Genomic DNA, 24,104 nt, shown 5'->3' on the forward strand with positions numbered 1-24,104 from the left:
TACATATGTTTTATGGTGTGCCTTTACTAAGAGAAATTCAAGTTACATATGTTTTATGGTGTGCCTTTACTAAGAGAAATTCAAGTTACATATGTTTTATGGTGTGCCTTTACTAAGAGAAATTCAAGTTACATATGTTTTATGGTGTGCCTTTACTAAGAGAAATTCAAGTTACATATGTTTTATGGTGTGCCTTTACTAAGAGAAATTCAAGTTACATATGTTTTATGGTGTGCCTTTACTAAGAGAAATTCAAGTTACATATGTTTTATGGTGTGCCTTTACTAAGAGAAATTCAAGTTACATATGTTTTATGGTGTGCCTTTACTAAGAGAAATTCAAGTTACATATGTTTTATGGTGTGCCTTTACTAAGAGAAATTCAAGTTACATATGTTTTATGGTGTGCCTTTACTAAGAGAAATTCAAGTTACATATGTTTTATGGTGTGCCTTTACTAAGAGAAATTCAAGTTACATATGTTTTATGGTGTGCCTTTACTAAGAGAAATTCAAGTTACATATGTTTTATGGTGTGCCTTTACTAAGAGAAATTCAAGTTACATATGTTTTATGGTGTGCCTTTACTAAGAGAAATTCAAGTTACATATGTTTTATGGTGTGCCTTTACTAAGAGAAATTCAAGTTACATATGTTTTATGGTGCTTGCTCTTTTTCTTCAACGTGCTGACAGTATTTCTCTCAATAGGTTACAGGTCTATGTTTTCTCTCCAAAACATCTTCCCATCTAAACTACAGTACAGGACTAGTCAGACATGGACTTTTGCAGTGAGCCGGCAGAATGTGTCCAGACTGGGTCGTCTAGGGATACACAGACACAGCCATTATAAATAATCTTCATGTGGTTGGAGCTGAGCCTGGGGCGGCGTCACCCATTTCCTTAAGTGACCTCTCACTTCTACTCTTTACTCAACAGACCAAAGGGCTGGAAAAAGACTCCAATGCAATGCTGTGCATACATCAGACTTACTGGGTAATATTTCATATTGATTTGATGCCTCTAGCTATTTTTGGCACCCAGCATACCTCTATTAACTAGTAACTGCACTTCTCAGAAAGTTATGCCGAGGTAGAGAGACACTGCCAATTCACCTGGATGAGAGCCTTGTCTGTGTGCATTGGAAACTGTGACATTACAGTCATTTCAGCAAACATCACTGTTCCAACTGTGGTTGTCTGCAGGACAATCTAAACACTAAGGGCAAAGTTTTAGTACAGTTACATTCAAGGGGATTTTTATGCCACACTCAGCACACACACACAGTTACAATTGAGTAGGTGTGTGTATGTATCAATAAAATCATTTGAGAGAACAGTTCTTTTAGGGATGGTGTTTTATGACAGCTATAAATAACAAAAATCATTTCCCCCACAATTTTGATATGGTTGAACAGTTACAACAGACATACATATCTCAATGCTACATAAGGGTAACAGCCATTCATAGACACTTTTATGACAAGAACATTAGAGGACACTGTGGTTCGTGAGACTGCACAGTGACAAGCCAACAAACAAACTTTTACAACATAATGAGCCATACAATGTGGGGGGAGGTGGCTGGAGGTTGTAGAGGCATCACAATTCGCCATCAGAACTTAAGTAAGAGACACAGTGTCGCTCAACCCGAACGGACTGAAGGACCACGGTTAGGAGTCGTGAGCTCTCCTCCACAACACCTGGGCGGGGCTTCACCAGCATCACTTTGAGCCTGCTGTGGGACATGGAGCTCAGAGAGACCTCTGGGGCCAACCATAACAAGCCCAGTGTATGAGAGCCCAGAGGCTGGGCAGTGGGCAGTGAGCAGGGACAGTTTGGCACTGGTTGGGTGGATGGGTGGACTGAGTAGACAACAGAGTTAATAGAGATTACCAAGAGAGAGAAAGTGGTTGTGATAAGGGAGAGCAAGGAGACGCTGAACCCAAAAGAAAAACACCAAACCCCACAGTTCAACATCTGTAGTATCAGATAAAAACTCTGGAAACAGGATGAGAATTACAGGGTCTTACTGTACAATATATGTCAGCTGTGTGTAGAAAACAGTTGCATTCTGTTGATTAATTAAAAAATATAATATATATTTATACACCATATTTATATGCAGATATTATTTTTTGTGCAGAGGCTAAACACTTGTTTGGTAGTAAAATGTGCACATTTATATATATATTTTTTGTCTTTAAATATACTAGCTTGAATTACACTGCCTACTTGAGAACTTCCTTCTCCAGAGAAAATGACTTGATAGGGTGATAAGTGAGTTCGGCTTGCAGGTCTGCCATCTCTTTCATTAAACTCTTTCTAGTGGAATGCCTAGAGTTTTTGCAGACAGAAATATAGAACTATTAGTATTAAACTGTCTTATGGTACAGAGAATAAGACACTATAAAAAACAAAAACCAAAGTGAAGGTGAAACCCTGGATTACTTAACCCCCTTTACACACTGGCCTGGTTGTGGGTTTGGCAAAGATATATAGTTTTTGTCAAAACATCAGTGTCTGTAGAATGACAAATGAAATGAAATGAAGAGGTTAGCTAGACAAAGTATGTGTAAAAACAATGCCAACAGCAATGCACTCAAAAACACCTTTACCTATACTGGTACATGAATAATCATGGGATTTTACTGTACAAAATGTTGCCTTGCTGCAAACAGGTCTTTTACAGTCAACTGACAATCAAGGATCCCAATTCTACAGTGAGGTCTTTAGAAGATCAAGCCAACAGCGGAGTTTGACAGAAACACAGGACATACTTTGCTCTATCACAGAGGAGCAGTTCAATTGCTTGAATGTGTTTGTTTTTCAAGTTGTTCTTACAAAGCTTAAAAACTATTTCAATCACCGAGATTTAATTATCTTTGTTTTAAAGTCAATTACTTAAATTCTTGCAAAATAATTATTCAACTTCACGAGAATCCTGAGTAACCGTGAAAAAATAGATATAAATCAAAAGAAAAAAAACATCCCTTCATTGGAACAACAGAGAACATCTCATCTCTGATAACATGTCAATGACTGGCGACCAAGCGTTCCTGAAGAAAACACACACATACACACGCTCACACCAACTTAATTAAACCAACAAAAAAAGGAAACAAACATAAAAGGCAGGTGGTACACATGAATAAAAGGCATCAAAAACGATGCAGGTATAATGCTCATCTCCACAACGTCTCTGTGACTGAGTCAGTGATACAGTGTGTCGCCAGCAAGGGGAGAGGACTGCACAGACCAACCTAGGGTCTGGACCAGGGGACTCAGTAAAGGTTCAGACAGGCACATTTGATATATAGATCTAGAATATTCCTGACAGTGAGCCTGAAACAGTCTCAGTCTCTTGTCTTTCCACGTTTGAACTGTTCGCTTTGGTAACGGATGTCAACCACGTCAAGGTGTTTTTTATTTTCCTTTATTTGAAATCATAGGATTTGTTTTAGTACCTAAGGGAGAGTTAAGTGCTCTGCGTTCAAGGCAGCATTACAGCCAGATCACCATGGAGGGCACATCCAGACCCTTTTCCTCTCTTCCTCTCCACACCAGTGTCCTCAGCTCTGGTGTTTGTTCTTGGTCTACTCTCCATGGGGTGAAAGTGCATAGGAGTGGGGTTCCCACCATTGCAGCAAGAATCCCCTCACAGTAGTAAGGCCTTTTTTCAAAACAACATGACTGCATTAGCGTGTCGGCACAGTGACAATTTCAACGTGTGGAGATCCAGCAGGGTCATCCTGTGTGTGTATGTTTGTGTATATATCTATAATATGTGTGTGTATGTATGTGTTGTGTGTGTGTGTGTGTGTGTGTGTGTGTGTGTGTGTGTGTGTGTGTGTGTGTGTGTGTGTGTGTGTGTGTGTGTGTGTGTGTGTGTGTGTGTGTGTGTGTGTATAAATGTGTGTGTGTGTGTGTGTGTAAGAGGGAGGAGTTGAAGGACTTTCTCTTTCACTGTTCCGCCCTTCCCGAGCATCCTGGCTCTGTCCCTCCTCTTCCTCTTCTTCATCTTCCTCATGCTACTGGTGCTCCTCCTGAATGACCTGGATCTGTCCCTCCTCTTCATCTTCCTCATGCTACTGGCACTCCTCTCCTTCCTCCTCCTCCTGAATGACCTGGATCTGTCCCTCCTCTTCCTCTTCTTCATCTTCCTCCTGCTACTGGCGCTCCTCTCCTTCCTCCTCCTCCTGAATGACCTGGATCTGGTCGTCAGAGGGCGAAGGGGACAGGCTGAGAGGCAGGCTGTCGGCCTGCTGCTTCTCCTTGCTCTTCTCCTCCTCCTCGATGGTCTTCTTCCACACCTTGTGGTTCTCTGTCAGGTGCTGCATGATGTTGCAGAACAGCCGACGCCGGCCGTTTCTCCTTTCTGCATGGGACCACACACAAAAAAGGATTTAACATCCCAAAGCTTTGTAGTTGCAATAGCAATGATCCAAAAAACATCCTGCTCTTGATAGAAATGTTAAATGCTCAATGTTAAAATTATAAATGTGTCAACTCATGATCATATATTAATTCAAAATGAGAGAAGGATAGAAAATGACGTCTTACTTGGTTCGAGCTCCTCCTCCAGCTCGTCTTCGTCAGTCTCTGTGTCCTCCACCTGCTCTTCCTCATCATCAGAGCGCTCCTCGTCGATCCAGTAGCCAGGGAGCAGGCCAGCGGCGTCGTACGAGTTGCAGAGCGGCCCCACAATGTGTGTGATGAAGGACTCCTGCAGCTTGGCCAGCTGGGGAGAGGAGCGGTCCATGAAGGGGCTGATGGGTAATCCCAAAGTGGCCTCCTCATCCCCCTGTAGATGATAGACAGACAGGCAGACAAACAATTTAACTAATTTGTCAATTAAGATTGTTTTATTCATTCATCTAATTTAACTTAACTTCCTAAATGGATACATGTGACATTTTGTTGACTCTAGCAGTAACAGACAGCAGAAAAGGAAGCAACAGTTCTGGGTAGGCTATGTCAGTGTTTTCCAACCCTGGTCCTCCAGTACCCCAACAGTACACTTGTTTATTGTAACCCTGGACAAGCACACCTGATTCAACTTGTTAACTAATCATCAAGCCCTCAATGAGTTGAATGAGGTGTGGTTGTCCAGGGTTACAATAGATATGTGTAATGTTGGGGGTACTGGATGACCAGGGTTGGGAAACACTGGGCTATGTGATATGTGAAGCATCAGTTCCGGGTAGGCTATGTGATATGTGAAGCATCAGTTCCGGGTAGGCTATGTGATATGTGAAGCAAGAGTTCCGGGTAGGATATGTGATGCACCAGTTCTGGGTAGGCTATGTGATATGTGAAGCATCAGTTCTGGGTAGGCTATGTGATATGTGAAGCATCAGTTCCGGGTAGGCTATGTGATATGTGAAGCAACAGTTCTGGGTAGGCTATGTGATATGTGAAGCATCAGTTCCGGGTAGGCTCTGTGATATGTGAAGCATCAGTTCCGGGTAGGGTATGTGATATGTGAAAAGCATCAGTTCCGGGTAGTAGGGTATGTGATATGTGAAAAGCATCAGTTCCGGGTAGGCTATGTGATATGTGAAGCATCAGTTCTGGGTAGGCTATGTGATATGTGAAGCATCAGTTCCGGGTAGTAGGGTATGTGATATGTGAAGCATCAGTTCCGGGTAGGCTATGTGATATGTGAAGCATCAGTTCTGGGTAGGCTATGTGAAATGTGAAGCATCAGTTCCGGGTAGTAGGGTATGAGATACTGTATAACAGGAAGGCATGGCATTGCATTACATTGCTAACCTGACATGTGGGCCATGCTGAGTGGAGGGGTTCCATACCTGCTCATAAAACTCATTGACAATGCCTTCTGTCCACTTGAGGTGCAGATCGCGTCCTTTGGCCGGCCCGTTGATGTCTGCCAGCTTAATGCAGACTTGGCACACCAGCAGTCGGTCATTCTCATTAGTCCAGTCGATTCCTGGACTGTTCACATCATTCACCTATTTATAGCAACACAAACATTCACACAGTGATTATAACTGCCAGGCTCCTCTTTTCTAGCATGTTCCTTTAAGTATCAACTCTATTAGCCAGCAGCATACCACCCTGCATACCACTGCTGGCTTGCTTCTGAAGCTAAGCAGGGTTGGTCCTGGATGGGAGACCAGATGCTGCTGGAAGTGGTGTTGGAGGGCCAGTAGGAGGCACTCTTTCCTCTGGTCTAAAAAAATATCCCAATACCCCAGGACACTGCCCTGTGTAGGGTGCCGTCTTTCGGATGGGACGTTAAACGGGTGTCCTGACTCTCTGAGGTCATTAAAGATCCCATGGCACTTATCGTAAGAGTAGGGGTGTTAACCCCGGTGTCCTGGCTAAATTCCCAATCTGGCCCTCAAACCATCACGGTCACATAATAATACCCAGTTTCCAATTGGCTCATTCAATCCCCCTCCTGTAACTGTTCCCCGGGTCGTTGCTGCAAATGAGAATGTGTTCTCAGTCACCTTACCTGGTAAAATAATGTATAAATAAAAAATTAATAAAAATAAGGCGTATTGTTATTGCCTTTGCCAGTATCGAAATGACGGGAAATACAAAGTATCAACAGAAATGAAACAGATTTTCTGAAAATGGGAGGTTCGTCATCATCATCTCAAACCTTTGAATTGAACTCAGCGAGGAAGTCAAAGTGCTTCTTCAGGTCTGTGGCGAGGATGGCCTCGATGACCAGGAAGCGAAAGCGTTTGAACTCCACATGGTCCAAGTTGGCCAGGAAGTTGAACTCTGGCTGGGACAGGTAGAGGCTCCAGGCCGAAGCAGCGTGGTGGTTCTCCAGGACCGAACGGTCATTATACAACACCGCCTGGGGAACAGAGGGAGGAGAAGTTGAGGGAAGAAGAGAGTGAGTAGGAGGAAGGGTAGGTTGAGTGGAGAGGGATGCGGGTGGGTCAGAGGACAAGAAGAAGAAAGGAGAGGGTAAAATATGAAAGAGGAGGTTGAAGAAGGGAATGGGAGGGGTGAGCAGGGGCAAGGAATTGGGGTCAGTGTGCTTCAGACTAAATAATGCAGCCGGTCTAGACATGGTGGACAGGTGGGTGATTGACTGACTGCCAACATACTGTTAATCAATATGCCAGGGTTGAGCTGCGTTAGTGGCTACGAGGAAGGCATGGCCCACATGCCAGGTTAGCAATGTAATGCAATGCCATGCCATCCTGTTATACAGTATCACATACCCTACTACCTGGAACTGATGCTTCACATATCACATAGCCTACCCAGAACTGATGCTTCACATATCACAGAGCCTACCCGGAACTGATGCTTCACATATCACATAGCCTACCCGGAACTGATGCTTCACATATCACAGAGCCTACCCGGAACTGATGCTTCACATATCACATAGCCTACCCGGAACTGATGCTTCACATATCACATAGCCTACCCGGAACTGATGCTTCACATATCACATAGCCTACACAGAACTGATGCTTTACATATCACAGAGCCTACCCAGAACTGATGCTTCACATATCACATAGCCTACCCAGAACTGATGATTCACATATCACATAGCCTACCCAGAACTGATGCTTTACATATCACATAGCCTACCCAGAACTGATGCTTCACATATCACATAGCCTACCCAGAACTGATGCTTCACATATCACATAGCCTACCCAGAACTGATGCTTCACATATCACATAGCCTACCCAGAACTGATGCTTCACATATCACATAGCCTACCCAGGAACTGATGCTTCACATATCACATAGCCTACCCAGAACTGATGCTTCACATATCACATAGCCCAGTGTTTCCCAACCCTGGTCCTCCAGTATCCCCAACATTACACATATCTATTGTAACCCTGGACAACCACACCTCATTCAACTCATTGAGGGCTTGATGATTAGTTAACAAGTTGAATCAGGTGTGCTTGTCCAGGGTTACAATAAACATGTGTACTGTTGGGGGTACTGGAGGACCAGGGTTGGAAAACACAACCTAGACAGTATGCACAGTGCTATAATTAGGTCATGACAGTGCAAAACACTATTTATACAGTGGTATAGTTTCTTTGCCAACCTTTGCCATAATGTTGAAGCAAGACAAGGAATTGGCTGAATTCTCAGGATTTGTGGGAACCTTTCCCTGACATGTAAACTAAGTGTAATATTATACCAGTCCCTCACTTCATTGCTTTTACCATGAAATCCAAGGCTGATTAGAACCTGTCTATGAAGAAGCTTTAAGGCCAATAAAGATCTCATCTATGAGTCACAGGGACCAAATTAATGCTGTCCGTGACACAAGCACAACACTTCCCCTTTCCTAGGACTTAACAGCGTGTGGGAACACAAATGGGAACACTTACTGAAGTGACGGGATAGGTTGAACTTTCTCTTCCTGATACAGGTTTTACTGTTGAACAGGTGTGGGTTTGCAAGCTGAGATGGTAGAGCAGTGGCTTTTGGGATAATAACACTTACCTGAGCTGCGTTAGTGGCTACGAGGAAGGCGTTTGTGCGACCGGGGTGGTCATAGTCGTGCATGGCAGCTGCTACATATAGTGCCATGAGTTCCAGAGCAGGGATGTTCCACGCCAGGCAGCCGTAGTTGTCGTCAGAGATGGACGAGCTCTTGGAGGAGGCGTATGATACCCGGCCCGGCGAGATCCCACTGTCTGAATCTAGAGAGAAGAGCAGCAGCTTTCAACAATGACATACTGGGACCTCACACTGGAACTACATCATAGCTGGAGTTTACTGGAGAAGACTTGACTGTGTTATAAATTGAAAACAGGGAACTAGTGTCACATTAAGAACAAAGTATGTAGAGTAGGATTTCTACAGGCAGGTTAAGCTGGTGGCCCAGTGACTCAGACTACTGCACTCCATTTGAAAAATGAAAAGGGCCAAAATAAGCCCTAAACACGCTGAGCTCAGCACAGACAGATCTCTATCACGACAGAGGCTTGCTCACCACCCCATCTCCCCCCTCTCTGTTTCTCCACCCTTCCCTCCCCCTCTCTTTATCAGAAGGCAGCTGCTCCTCTGGCAGCTACTGAAGGATCTGTCAGCAAGCGAGCCTTAAATCATTTCCGATGGATCAAAGATGCAGTACATAAAATATAATTAGCAGGGACGGGAGTGGGGATCCTGGCATTTAAAACTAAACCATCTGGTGTCTGCCGAGAAAAGGCCAAACACTACAGGAATGCCTACACTGGTACATCAAGAGGCTAGAACTAGAAAAGTCCATTTCCTAAAGAAAATGTGTGCTTGCTAGCATGTTTTAAAGTATTTATGGTCGTGAAATAAGTTAGAGTAGTTATAGTGAATACAATACTAATGGTACTGACTGGTTAAAGTAGAAAAAGTAGCTAGATGGGAGAATTGAATGATTGATTGATTGAATAGCCTACCCTGAACATGTGAAAGTTGGTTAGGTATCTCTAGCTTGAACGAGAGTTACTATTATTGTTGGTGGGTTAGTAACAGCCAATTTATGATCATTTGAATTGTTATAGTTTACAAAGTTTTGAAGTTGTTTTAATGTATGTAGCTGTAATAGCTAAAGAGCAGTAGCATTTGAAATGAATACCACTGTGTTCTCATGGTTGAATTTGAATCCATTAAGTGTTATGCCAATGTATTATACATTCAAATAGTTTATTGTTTATGAAGGTGTGTTAGGATAGCCTGAATGTTTTAACGTTGGGAACTTAATTTTGCTACCACTGTATTTCTATGGTTCTCATTCAAACCCCATGCTAATTAATTCAGTTGAATAAGTATAGATGGGTGGAAAGATTGATCGATTGATAGGATAGCCTGAACATGAGAAAGTTTGTTTGTTGTCTATAGTTTGAGACAACCTGGAGGAGGAGGGGCTATAGGAGGATGGGAGGGGCTATAGGAGGATGGGAGGAGCTATAGGAGGATGGGCTCATTGTAATGGCTGTAATGAAATTCATGGAACGGAGACAAACATTTGGTGTCCATATGTGTGATGTGTTTGATACCGTTCCATTAATTCCAGTCCAGCTATTGCAGTGAGCGTGTCCTCCTATAGCTCCTCCCACTAGCCATCACTGCTGTTGGTGGGTTATTTTAAACTAATGTCGCTAATTTAAATAGTTTGCTTAGAAAATGTCTAAGTTGTTGTAATGTTTGTAGTTGAAATGGTTAAAAAGCAGTAGCATTTCAAATGTCTAAGTTGTTGTAATGTTTGTAGATGAAATGGTTAAAAAGCAGTAGCATTTCAAATGTCTAAGTTGTTGTAATGTTTGTAGTTGAAATGGTTAAAAAGCAGTAGCATTTCAAATGTCTAAGTTGTTGTAATGTTTGTAGATGAAATGGTTAAAAAGCAGTAGCATTTCAAATGTCTAAGTTGTTGTAATGTTTGTAGTTGAAATGGTTAAAAAGCAGTAGCATTTCAAATGTCTAAGTTGTTGTAATGTTTGTAGATGAAATGGTTAAAAAGCAGTAGCATTTCAAATGTCTAAGTTGTTGTAATGTTTGTAGTTGAAATGGTTAAAAAGCAGTAGCATTTCAAATGTCTACCACTGTGTTTTACTATGGTTGGCAATGAATCCATGTTTTGTAAATCTATGCAAATTTAAATGGTTTCTAGTTTATAAAGGTTTTAAAGTCTTGTAGATTAATTTGTTATAATGTAAAAAGTATAAATCGTATAAAGAATCTGTATAAAAGCTAAGTAGGGTCAGTCTGAACATCTCAACATTGGTTTATCATTGATAGCTTAAATGGTGAAAGAGGAGATAGGTCTCACATTTTTGCCATTGAAATGCATTGGAGATCATATTATATAATGTTGTAGTTAAAAAAATTATCAATGATATAACAAATATTTTGTCAAGAAATCTGAGTTGGGTCAGTTTGCACATTTGGAAGTTGATTTTGTGTTAAAAAGCTTCAATCGTTTAAGCTCTAGAGCGTGCAGAAGATATCAAATAAGAGTATGTAAGAATTCTAGAATGGTCTTGCCTTCAGCAAGCACACTAATAATAGGAAGTATGTATGAAATCTAGAGTGGTCTTGCCTTCAGCAAGCACACCAGTTATGCTAATAAATATGTGGCATATTGTGGTACATTATGGTAATAAATGAGGGCTTGGGGAAGTCCAGAGTTATACCTACTGAGGCTAAATGAAATAAAGAGAACAGAAATAGTGCTACCTGTGTCACTTCCTGTCACATGCTCATTGTGGATCTGCTGGAACCCTGGAACAGGCCGGGTAGTCAGGTACCAGACAGCATGGAGAACGTCAGTGGCATGGACCCGGTTATGATCTGAGTACAGGCAGAGATTCACACATGACATCACACATCAGTCACAGTAATACTTCACCACATCATGTACATGAGGTGCATGTCATGCTGTATGATAAACTAGCATAATTAAGCGGCATTCAAATACCTTCATGTTATTTTTTGTATATATTTTTTACCCCCCTTTTCTCCCCCAATTTTGTCATATCCAATTACGATCTTGTCTCATCGCTGCAACTCCCCAACGGGCTGGGGTGAGGTGAAGCCATGCGTCCAAAGAAACATGACCCGCTAAACCGCACTCCTTAACACCCGCCCACTTAACCCAGAAGCCAGCCGCACCAATGCGTCGGAGGAAACGATTCAACTGAAGACCGAAGCAGCCTGCAGTTGCACGGCCCACCACAAGGAGTCGCAAGAGCGCGATGAGCCAAGTAAAGTCCCCCCAGCAAAACCCTCCCCTAATCCGGACGACGCTGGGCCAATTGTGCGCCGCCTTATGGGACTCCCGGTCATGGCCAGTTGTGACACAGCCTGGGATCGAACCCGGGTCTGTAGTGACGCCTCAAGCACTGCGATGAAGTGCCTCAGACCGCTGCCCCACTCAGGAGGCCCATACCTTCATGTTTTTCACCCAGGTCTGATCATTTCTACATCTGAGTAGACAATACACCAAGTGTTAATATGGGCTTTGTGCCTGGACTGAAGAAAGCATAGGCAGCACTATACTCACAGGGAATATCCCTATAGCCGTTCTCCAGAGCACAGAAATAGGACATGAACTCCCTCACAGGGATCTTAAACATCTCAAACAGACAAGTGTCCTGGAACAGAGTGTAGGTCACCTGGGGAGAAAGACAAATAAAACACCTAGATTAATTTAAAACACAAATACATGTTTTTTTTTTTTACATTAACCAAGTCATTCCCCTCAGACACAGACAGTGAGACACTGGGAGAACACAGTGTACTCAAAACAGCACAGAGAAATCCCCAAGACGTCCACGAGCATTCGGGACATCATTCAGTCAAATATCAGTAATGGGGATCATACCGTTCTCAATATTTAAACCAATCAATCAAGTGAGTTTCTCCAAATAAATAAATTAAATGGCTGCATCACAAAACTACTCTTAGCCCTATGGGTCCTGGTCTAAATGTGTGCACTATATAGGGAATAAGGTTCCATTTGGGATACAGCCCAGGTGTTGTTTATTCAAATATTAATTAATGTAACACAACTTTTTATAGTCCCGTACCCCTTCAAACATTGAACCTCCATCTGTGTACCCCCTCTAGCACCAGGGTCAGCACACTCTCAAATGTTGTGTTTTGCCATCATTGTAAGCCTGCCTCACACACACTATACAATACATTTATTAAACATAAGAATGAGTGTGAGTTTGTCACAACCCGGCTTGTCTTTCAAGCTGTCAGGTATTCCCTTGGCAGCAAGAGCCTCTCAGTGGATGCTGCAGTGTACCCAAGTGGTGTCGGGAGCAACTGCTTGCACACGCGTTACCACTCTACTATGTCTCCCTGTCATGGCTTTTACGCCCTCAGTACAGATACCAACATGAGCAGCAGCTACATTTGGCTACATACGGACCGTTAGTGGAATTCCCGCGAGAGAGTAACGGTTAATGTGATTGGATGTTAATTATTTGACTAGGCTACCTGTATTTGACATTGTGCTGTTATTTCTCTGAACACTAGATGGTTGAATTTTTATTTTAGGCAGTGAAACGAGGCTACTCAGGCAAGAAAAAACCCTCGCCCAAATGTATAGCCCCGTTGGAAAATATAAATGTACTGTTTGAAAATGTGAATATTTTCTTTCTCCAAATTGAATAAAAAATAGAATGTGAATAACATTTTTATTTGGCGTACCCCCGACGGCATTGCCCCCAGTTTGGGAACACCTGATGTAACAGATCATGGCGTATGACAGATAGATGGTTGCTATATGGTTGGTATGTGGTTGTACTGACGTAGCTGAGTATTCTTCCTGTCTTCCCTCCTGTTCTGTCCATCAGGTCAAAGATCTGGAAGTTCCAGCTGTTGATCTTCTCCATGAGGTCATCGTGGTTCTCCAGCAGGGGGTCTAGTCTGAACTCACCCTACAGGCAGGAGAGGACCACAGCACACACACATTTTAACACACACACACACACGTTTAGATAAACACACACATACACGCATGCAGGTAGACACAAACGCACGCAAGACACCACATCGTAAATCTTATGAATCTCATTCCTCTGTTAAGGGGATGGAAGCAGGCTCCAGACTGACTATGTATGCGTGGCTTTTGAATAATTCACTTTTGAATTACCCCACAGAATCCTCAGATGAACCCTACACAGTTGTCTTAACAGCTGGCTTGATTTAACAAGGCTTGGTTTGTCCAATAAAGAAAGTGAGAGCACAGCCCAAGTAAACAGAGGGGGCATTCCAGGACAGAGCCAGATCAACACTACCCCCCATCACACTGGTTTTACACGGCTGTTAGATACATCACAACAGACTGAAAGACATGCACCCAATGAGTGTCTGAGGAAATCCTTTACTGTGTTCCCAGAACTAGAGGACACATCCTATAGCTAGCTACACTGTTACATGTGTTGGCCTGAGTGTGTTATCTCACTCAGAGGGAGTCTCCTGGTTGGGATAGTGTTAAGGGATTGCTATCAATAATGACAAAATTATGTATACATTTCAATCAGGACTGACTAATCAGAATATTCTTAAATTACTGTATAGATGTATGAATTTTATGTTAATCCTAGTACTGAATATAACGTGTGTAATTATAATCAAGAATTTGAACAAAGACGGTCTGTTCCTTGGTAGAAACGAATTAACTTATCGTCAGACTGGCTAGAATGCTTATCTACACAGGGAGACCTTGGCTTGGTCGTAAATTATCTAAACTGGTGGGAGACTATGTAGGAAGGCTTGTGAAGTATACTGCCATTGTACCGGAGTGGAGGAGGGACGGGACAGTTTGAAACCTAATGATGTCATTTTCAGTTTATAACCTGTTGTAAATTGTATCATGTTCAGTACTCTCGAGAATAAACGCTAGTGCTTGATTTTGAGACTGGTCTCCGCCCATTTTATGCAAATAAGTATCTTACAAATCCTTAGAAATGGGCTGAGTGTATTAATTGAATTGGGTAATAAACACATAGGAATTTAATTCCACTAACAGATAGTTTAGTGGCAGCAATGCTACACACAGGAAGGCTAACGAACGCTGTAAGGTGTTAGCATTGACTGAGACATATCCCTTCAAAGCTACTGTTATGTAACAGCGTAGCCTACCTTTGTTTCTTAAGTCTGCAGCACGGCGATGTTAGCCTAGCAGTAGGGTGCATTCACACAGGGCAACACAGAGTAAAATGAAAGAGCCAACACAATGTATTTCAATGTGGAAGGTGCGTTGGAGTAGCGGAGGGGAGGCGTGTCAGGTTGCATGAGGTTGTGCTAAACAATGCACTACCAAAACACTCTCACAATGGTACATAGCTCATACTCATCCGTTAGCTTGTGTGGGAATGCACCCTTAGCATACTGTAGCACTGCGTACCTCTGTTTCCTGAGTCTGCTGCTCTGTGGTGGCGCTCTGCTTCTCCTTGTCTGTCTGGCCCCGGCTCCCTGCGTCTGGACTCCTGTCCTCCATCGACTCGGCCTCCACACTCTCCTCCCTGATCAGTGCCTCCCCCATGAACTCTGACCCCTCACCTGCTGTGGAGGAGACACATTGCACATCACAGTGAGTTGACCACTAGTTTCGCATTTCGGTGGGAAGCATTATTCTAATGAATTAACTCTGGTACATCATGTCCAAATGGTTTTCAGTCATTTGAGAGTGGAAACAGTAAGCCATGGGTGTGTGCCCAAAAACACTGTGCAGCCTATGTCTGTACAGAGTGAGGCTACATTCCAGCAGGTGTCATACCTGAGCGTCTGCGCTGGGCCTCAGCATGACCAGTGAATGGCAGGTGTCCCTCCCCTGCTTCCATACTGGGCATGTTCTTCAGCATCTGACGACCACAGCTACAGGGTGAGCAGAGGGACAAACACAGCTGCCATTATCATCAACACACGTGGTGAAATGCAACTCTACTCTACAGCTGAACTGGCTCTACAACACCAGGAGATAATGGAGGGGGTAGGGGAAGGGGGTAGTAAATTGCCCTACCTGGTGCACAGGGCAGCAGGGCTGCGATAGGGCCCCTGGAAGTCAGCGGAGCTGAGGATGTAGCCCAGGGGCTTGTGCAGGTTGACGCTGGGCTTGGTGAGGAAGTCAGCTGTGTCGGGAAACTCCACCGGGGGGCGCGTAACCTGGGAGGAGAGACCTCCCCCTTGAGGACTGTGGCTGGGGGAGCTGACAGGACTCAGACTGGGGGACGCACCTGTAGAGTGAGAGAGATGGGAAAGAAATGAGAGAGAGAGAGCTAGTCAAACAACTTAAAAACACATTCTACTTCCACACAGTGTATCAGACCTGTGTGTACAGTAAATCCTCATGATCTCACCTGCTCTCCTGGGCCCGGCATGGTAGGTCAGGGTCACAGAGGAGGACCTCTGCTTAGGGATGGTCAACAGGTTTGCATTTGGCCCATTGGACAGAGACCCCGTGCTGGAACACACACACACACCATGGTACTTACTGCTAGAACTAATGAGACAACATCAGTTAAAATGCTTCCATATTCAATCTACACCATTATAATGATGAACTTTTTCACACCCGCTCTTATGTATAAAGATGAACTTAGAGAAATATAGCATACAGTATACAGTAACACTAATTATATGACTCTGTTGGTGCTCAAAGTAAGACAATGAAAATCAACGTTGAAAATGTATCCTTGAAGAAGTCAAAGATCCCTAAAAGGTCAAGTGAGTCATTTAAACAGTGTTGGAACAAAGAGAATGAAGGAATGTTATGGTCATTATCTGCTAGGCATATCAGCTTACAGAGCTTGACCACTACTGCCCCCCAGTGGATATAAAGGGGCACTACATCTTCAGGGAGTTTAATCAAAGACACATGGTAACAAAGAATGTGTTGCTGAGGGAGGGCCTGCTTGTTCATATCAGGGTAAAGACAGAGAGTGTGCCATGTTGAAAATGACCTGACCTTGAAAGATGTGCTCCAGTACTTTTGTATACGTTTTAATTAGTAGTTCTGAAAGTAGTGCCCGTGTGCAAAAGTGGTCCCCGAAAACACCATACTACCTTGCAAATGTGCAGATATGAGCACCAAGTCATTGCTCTCTTTACTGTGTGTGTGTGTGTCTTGCTAGCTGTCACTCAAATGGTGGGGGGCTGAAGCTCATTTGCTAAAACTCTAATTGCTAGGGGGCTTGTCCACATGGGGGTAATGTAGAGAAAATGGCACCGCAAAGCTTGCAGAAAAAAATTGCTTTCAAACTAGGGATTTCATGGCTAATTGAGGTAAGACAGTTATTCTGCTCATAGATTATGCATGTATGAACTACACATTGACACATCCAGCCGAAAGCGTGAGGTTTAAAAAAAAAAAAGTATTCGCCAAATTACCCGGGGCATGTCTTTAACCTTTAACCTGGTGTCTGAACTCTGAAGTCCCACCTGTGTGTGATCGTACCTGGTCATATTGCGATCAGGGTGTGTGTGGTAATGTTGAGGTCAAGGTGTGTGTGGACGTACCTGGTCATATTGAAGTCACTGTGTGTGTGTGTGGTAATGTTGAGGTCAAGGTGTGTGTGGTCGTACCTGGTCATATTGAGGTCAGGGTGGGGTCCCGGTCTCTTGCCGTTGTTGCGTTCCCAGCGGGAGGAGGCCGACTCCAGAGGGGGGAGAGGGGAGGAGGTGGAGCCGCGGCGGAGTTGGGGGGTTGGTAGGCTGTTCCTGCTGCTAAGACCCTAGGTGTGTGGAGGGGAGGAGGGAGACATTATTACATTATGGGCAATGATGCTATAACACAGTCAAAGGCAGATCTATATTCAGCTCACCACCAGGTTACACAGAGTAGAGCAGGTGTACAACTAAAACAACTAAACTAAATCTACATAACACTGGTGAACACATAGAAGAGGAACATTCATTATGAGGATAAGATACCATGTATAAGTGGATAATGTGTTAGTGGATAATGTGTTGGCCTGCTAGTCTCAGCAGGCTTCTGTCTGTGTGTTAGTTATGACCTGCTAGTATCACATTCAGAAGGTTGCTGGAGGGCCCACCTTCATGGGCTTCCTGTCGCCCCTCTCTGCAGGGTCCTCCACCTCGGTACAGGGGTAGAAACCTGGGAAGGGGGTGAAGGGGTTGACCCTGGGCCGACAGGAGCCAGAGAAGGTCCCCATGAGGCTGCTGACGCTGCGCAGGGACGAGACAGTGTGTGGCGACAGGGACGAGTCCATCAGCAGGTCAGACACCATGTTCCTGGCCTCGTTGATGACCGACAGGTCCACTCCGTTACCACTTACCGCTCCCTGGGGACATGGAGGAGACATGCCTCATTCAGCAGAGCACAAACATACAGTATATACTGTACTAAAGAAGAGAGAATGGTGTCCTTTACACTATCTAATGAACCCAGAAAGGATTTAAATGACCAAACACAAAACCATCTGAAGAAGAAATTCCTTCTTAATTGCCATTTTTTCCTTAACTATGGACTTCTGAAGAAAGTTAAGCGAAGTTGCTATTCCTCAAAATGATTATTGGAAATGTTCTTATGTTACTTCTTATGTATCTTCTTAAGCAAAAAGTAAGAAGAAATGAGATGCTTGAAAATAAAGTTATTTCTTTTTTGAATTCCCAGATAGCTAAACCCTCGTCTTAAACACATGGCAGTGAAAGAATATGCTAATGGGAGCTATTGAACATGTTCAATTGACTCACAAACTTCATCTGAAAGTTTCAGTGTTAATTGTTTTTAGCCCAAGTTCATATTTTAGACCAATAATCCCAATTAGAAATATGCGAACATGATTGCCATTGCTAGATAGGCAACCCAGCCAGCTAGCTGTCTAAAGACAAACATCTGAAGATTGTTAAGAAGTTCGTAAGAAGACATCTGAGAAGTTCATGAGAAAAGAATTCATGATTTTCTCATGATTAAGACATTTTTGAGGATCTGCACATATGAACTGCTTTTCTTCTTGTTAAGAAGCTTCTTAAGTTTTTGCGTAAAAAGTGTTTGGTGAATCTGGGCCCAGGACATCTACAGGTATCACACATACGCAGATAGACTGTCAGATAGCTGTAACAGGACACTGCTGGCCTCATTGTGATGGGACTGTACTTGTCACTCCTCTTACAGCAGTGGAGGGTAGTGTGAAGGGCAGACAGGCTCGCTGCTGAGCTCATGGCATTGATGCTGGGTAATTGAAAGGCTGTTTGGACCAGTGATGTCAGTAATAAAGGGGAGTGGTGCTGGCAGGGCATGGTGCTGTCTGGGCATGGTGCTGGTGTGTGTGCCTGTGTGTGGAGTTAAAGTGCAGCGCTGGCACTTCCCTGGCCCAGTGACGACAGCTAGGAGGCTGTGTGTATGTCATGACGCTGATGGAGATCCTGCCTGCACCCCTACCCCTCTTCACCCTGCCTATCCAACTGACTGTTGCTGTGCTGATAGACCCCATATAAAATACTAGAGAGTTTGGAGAACTAGGCTACTTTTGAAGGCTACCGGCTCTGTGGCCACAATGAGTGGTGAGTTATGAGTGGGGCAGACGTCAGTCAGAGGAGCACAGCTTCCTGTTGATCTACCTGTACAGCGTGTCTGCAAAACACTGTGGACCCCAACAGGATGACAAGACACACAAGGCACAAAATACACACACGGGCAGGCCTACATGCACAGTTCAAACACATCTACACACACACACATCTACACACACGGGCAGGCCTACATGCACAGTTCAAACACATCTACACACACACACACATCTACACACACGGGCAGGCCTACATGCACAGTTCAAACACATCTACACACACACACACGGGCAGGCCTACATGCACAGTTCAAACACATCTACACACACACACACACATCTACACACACGGGCAGGCCTACATGCACAGTTCAAACACATCTACACACACACACACACGGGCAGGCCTACATGCACAGTTCAAACACATCTACACACACACACACACACACACATCTACACACACGGGCAGACCTACATGCACAGTTCAAACACATCTACACACACACACACATCTACACACACGGGCAGGCCTACATGCACAGTTCAAACACATCTACACACCACGGCAGGCCTACATGCACAGTTCAAACACATCTACACACACACACACACACACACACACACATCTACACACACGGCAGGCCTACATGCACAGTTCAAACACATCTACACACACACACACACACGGCAAGCCTACATGCAGTTCAAACACATCTACACACACACAGGCAGGCCTACATGCACAGTTCAAACACATCTACACACACGGGCAGGCCTACATGCACAGTTCAAACACATCTACACACACGGGCATGTCTACATGCACAGTTCAAACATCTACACACACACACACACACACACACACACACACACACACACACACACACACACACACACACAGGCCTACATGCACAGTTCAAACATCTACACACACACACACACATACACACAAGCTTACAAAAACACAGATGCTTCCATTCTGCGATGCATAAAGTAGACCTAGCATAAAACGTGTGTCAGCGATTTGACAATAAATTGAAACACAAGGCCAGTATACTAGATTAGAAAGATTATGTGGAGGCTCTCCAAAATGTAACGAGATAAATCTGATTTCCTAAAAGTTTGGAGTTGGTTAAAAAAAATGCACCTCTCTACTTATTAATTCCAGCCTCAATTCTTTGAAATATGACTAAATTACAGTTACTACACTAATACTATTTTCAGTCAGTATCCTCTTTTACTTACATTTGGTCAATTCAATGCCCTCTCTGGGAAATCTAATTCACTTGTTACCCTATGAGGGTTGATGATCTATAGTTGTATTCATGTTATTACAATTAATTCCATGGATGGATTGAAAGTAAAATAGGAAATTATCCCCAACCCTAATGTGAATGATAGACTGCACATGTGCTCTAACAGTGATATACTGTATCCAGAGGAGTATATTCTGTCTGTCTGTGTCTGTGTGTGTGTGTGTGAGTGAGAGAGAGAGAGAAAACACACTAACCTGATACTGGGGCTTGTACCACTGCTTCAGGTCCCAGTCCCATAGGATCATCTGAACAAGAGAAACACACACAGCAGTCAGGAGGCCTTGCTAGGACGTGTGTGTTACAGATACATAACTCAGCAAAAAAAGAAACATCCCATTTTCAGGACCCTGTCTTTCAAAGATAATTCAAAAAAATCCAAATAACTTCACAGATCTTCTTTGTAAAGATTTTAAACACTGTTTCCCATGCTTGTTCAATGAACCATAAAGTATTTATGAACATGCACCTGTGGAACAGTCGTTAAGACACTAACAGCTTACAGATGGTAGGCAATTAAGGTCAGTGCTGAAAACTTAGGACACTAAAGAGGCCTTTCTACTGACTCTCAAAAACACCAAAAGAAAGATGCCCAGGGTCCCTGCTCATCTGCGTGAGCGTGCCTTAGGCACGCTGCAAGGAGGCATGAGGACTGCAGATGTGGCCAGGGAAATAAATTGCATTGTCCATACTGTGAGACGCCTAAGACAGCGCTACAGGGAGACAGGACGGACAGCTGATCATTCTCAGACCACTGAGAATAAATACCGTTGACAGCGAGAGGACGTTTCTTTTTTTGCTGAGTTTATATATCTATCTATATCTATATATGCACATGCAGGTATTCATTATTCACAACCAACGATTGTTGTTTTATCATGAGGTGAAGTAAGAGGTGAAGTACTTCAACACATGCATCAGTTCTAATACAATATGCATCAGTTCTAATACAATATGCATCAGTTCTAATACAATATGCATCAGTTCTAATACAATATGCATCAGTTCTAATACAATATGCATCAGTTCTAATACAATATGCATCAGTTCTAATACAATATGCATCAGTTCTAATACAATATGCATCAGTTCTAATACAATATGCATCAGTTCTAATACAATATGCATCAGTTCTAATACAATATGCATCAGTTCTAATACAATATGCATCAGTTCTAATACAATATGCATCAGTTCTAATACAATATGCATCAGTTCTAATACAATATGCATCAGTTCTAATACAATATGCATCAGTTCTAATACAATATGCATCAGTTCTAATACAATATGCATCAGTTCTAATACAATATGCATCAGTTCTAATACAATATGCATCAGTTCTAATACAATATGCATCAGTTCTAATACAATATGCATCAGTTCTAATACAATATGCATCAGTTCTAATACAATATGCATCAGTTCTAATACAATATGCATCAGTTCTAATACAATATGCATCAGTTCTAATACAATATGCATCAGTTCTAATACAATATGCATCAGTTCTAATACAATAGGTCGACAAAGAGAAACAGTCTATTTTACGTTAGACATAGTGTAACTGTTGTAGCATATTAAAGAGGTCAACGAGAAACAGGCTATTTTACAACATTAGACATAGTGTAACTGTTGTAGCATATTAAAGAGGTCAACGAGATAGTGTTGTTACTTTATTCACCTCTAGTAGTTACCCTCGTGTTTACTTTAGGTTATGATAGAATCAGGTCAAACAGCTTACATAGACGAATTACCAAACTGTGGACTTTCAACTGCTGTAGTGTTATTTAGGCCGACACACACAGAGAGAGCTATTGTGTCTAACTTATGCCTTTTGTAGAAAGGAAAAACACAAAATGCAAACCACCGCAAGCAGCCAACCACAATGAAACGTCAACAATGGTACTCTCAGATCTTATCTAGCCCCCATTACGTCAATGACCAGCATTTCCACATGATCTGTCAGAGAAAAGTCACCAAACAGAGCTCAGTCTCACACAGACAAACTGCTACTATGCCACGAGTGTTGAACTTCCGTTGTCACATACTGGGTTGTAGGTTTACTTACGACACACTGCAACAACTAGATCTACAGTGGGTGTTGAATTGATGTGAATTGGTTGATAGGCCTAGATCTACAGTACAACCTCTAGAACGATACCATTTTTGCCATTTGTTGATATTATTTAATTCACTAGTTTGGCCTCATTTTGGACAGTATTTTCACTCCAATAAAACATTTTAAGTAGGATTGGCATATAAATGAGTTTAAATGATCAAACTACCACTTCTGGGAAGAATAAAATAACAGCAACAAACACCCAACAGTATCTGTGGATGATCTATAGTCTAGACCGAGCAGAACAGTCTGTCCTGAAGTAAATGTGTCTTGGGAGCAGTTTGCCATCATACTGGGTGATCACTATACATGTCCTCTGAGGGAGAGAGGAACACAGGTTAGTCGCCAGGTTAAACCCAGAGAGCAAACACTCATTCCCTCAAGACTCAGAGAGCATGTAGTCTTTCTACTGGCCACAAGGGTGTGTGCTAGAGGCATGTGGATGTATGGACACACTTCAAGGCCTCTGCTCTCTCTAGTCTTTAGTCACAGACCACCTCTCAGACTTAAACACAAAAACACACAGCAATTCACATCTAAATAGACACAAATCCCAATCCCAGGCAGTATAAGCCTAGTCATTATGTAAGATTGAAGTAGACCAGTATGCACTATCTTATAATTACACTGTAAATCATTGGTACATCGTTGATGCTTAAGTGTTAGTTCACTGGTCCCCAATGCACTGGAACATAGTGCAGGGCTATGAAAACAACCTCCTTTCTGCAATGTAAGAAAGCATTTATTATCCAGGTCTCTTTGTTTCACAAAATTGTAAACGTTGACATGAATCACATGAATCCAATGTGTAATCCTCAAAGACATTTGTTATTTAGCTTTAACTAACGTAGTAAATACAGATATCTTTGTGATCGCACAGGACCCTTAGTCTAGGTTGTGTGTTCAGTAGTAGACTGCTACAGAGTGTGAGAGCAGGTGTGGTGAGGAGTGATGCACCCTGGGAGTGTGAGTGATACCAGTGCTGTTGTAAATAATAATTGAGTATCAGAGACCAAGAATTGCGACCAGAGATCCTCTGAATGAACACAGAAACCAAAGCATTTATGTCAGGGGAATGTCATCCCAAAACATATTTTAGCTGCATCAAAGGACACCAGACGCAAAGAATACGAGGCCATTAAATAGGTTAGATTGGATGACAAGTGTATCTGTGCTGCGCTTCTATGAGATGCCTCGTTCCTTCCTCTCCAATCAGAGGCAGTTTCATTGATCAGACACGGGATGCTCCGTGTTTGTCATCAGAATCTGTACAACGCGGCCAAACATTTAGTACAGCAAATAAGCACTGCCATGGCAACTCAGAGGCCAGCAAACAATGCTCCAAACGCCATGGCGACGGGATGGCGGGAGAGGGCCGGAGGAAAGATCTGTCGGACGTCTGTTTGTTTACAGAGAGAGCGGGCGGAGGAGAGAGAGAGATGGGTCGGAGGGAGAGAGAGGAGAGGGAGAGATGAGAGAGAGGGAGTGACAGGGAGAGAGAGAGGCTGCCATGGAGTGAAGTGGTTGACGCAGTCGAGACGTGCTGCTGGCCTGGCTGTCAGACTGGAGCCAGGGAGTGTGTTCCTCAGACACGTGTGTCCCTCTGACGCTTTGTTCACACCTCTGTGAGCACGCATGCACGGCCTGTTCATATCTCTCTGTACACTCTATGTTC

At 43.2% G+C, this 24,104-nt stretch overlaps 1 protein-coding gene across 3 annotated transcripts in view; it reads right to left on the bottom strand.

The window, feature by feature from the left end:
* Nucleotides 1-1,338: 1,338 nt before the first annotated feature.
* Nucleotides 1,339-24,104, bottom strand: part of LOC139385237 (cGMP-inhibited 3',5'-cyclic phosphodiesterase 3B-like) — an 84,467-nt gene continuing 61,701 nt past the window's right edge. The window contains exons 2-17 of one of the 3 annotated variants that reach the window (XM_071130379.1): nt 20,505-20,555; nt 17,516-17,764; nt 17,046-17,194; nt 15,821-15,924; nt 15,484-15,697; nt 15,241-15,338; nt 14,869-15,026; nt 13,268-13,396; nt 12,010-12,121; nt 11,184-11,297; nt 8,472-8,671; nt 6,630-6,833; nt 5,809-5,970; nt 4,559-4,799; nt 4,123-4,373; nt 3,951-4,050 (exon numbers count right to left, since the gene is read on the bottom strand). In XM_071130379.1, coding sequence (XP_070986480.1) covers nt 4,165-4,373; nt 4,559-4,799; nt 5,809-5,970; nt 6,630-6,833; nt 8,472-8,671; nt 11,184-11,297; nt 12,010-12,121; nt 13,268-13,396; nt 14,869-15,026; nt 15,241-15,338; nt 15,484-15,697; nt 15,821-15,924; nt 17,046-17,194; nt 17,516-17,764; nt 20,505-20,555 — 2,394 coding nt within the window. In that variant the 3' untranslated portion in view covers nt 3,951-4,050; nt 4,123-4,164. Of the gene's footprint in view, nt 4,374-4,558; nt 4,800-5,808; nt 5,971-6,629; nt 6,834-8,471; nt 8,672-11,183; nt 11,298-12,009; nt 12,122-13,267; nt 13,397-14,868; nt 15,027-15,240; nt 15,339-15,483; nt 15,698-15,820; nt 15,925-17,045; nt 17,195-17,515; nt 17,765-20,504; nt 20,556-24,104 lie in introns of all 3 variants that reach the window. The other 2 variants (XM_071130381.1, XM_071130380.1) reach the window with 2 other exon arrangements.

The sequence above is a fragment of the Oncorhynchus clarkii genome, chromosome 26 (assembly GCF_045791955.1).
Source record: "Oncorhynchus clarkii lewisi isolate Uvic-CL-2024 chromosome 26, UVic_Ocla_1.0, whole genome shotgun sequence".
Lineage (NCBI taxonomy): Eukaryota > Metazoa > Chordata > Actinopteri > Salmoniformes > Salmonidae > Oncorhynchus > Oncorhynchus clarkii.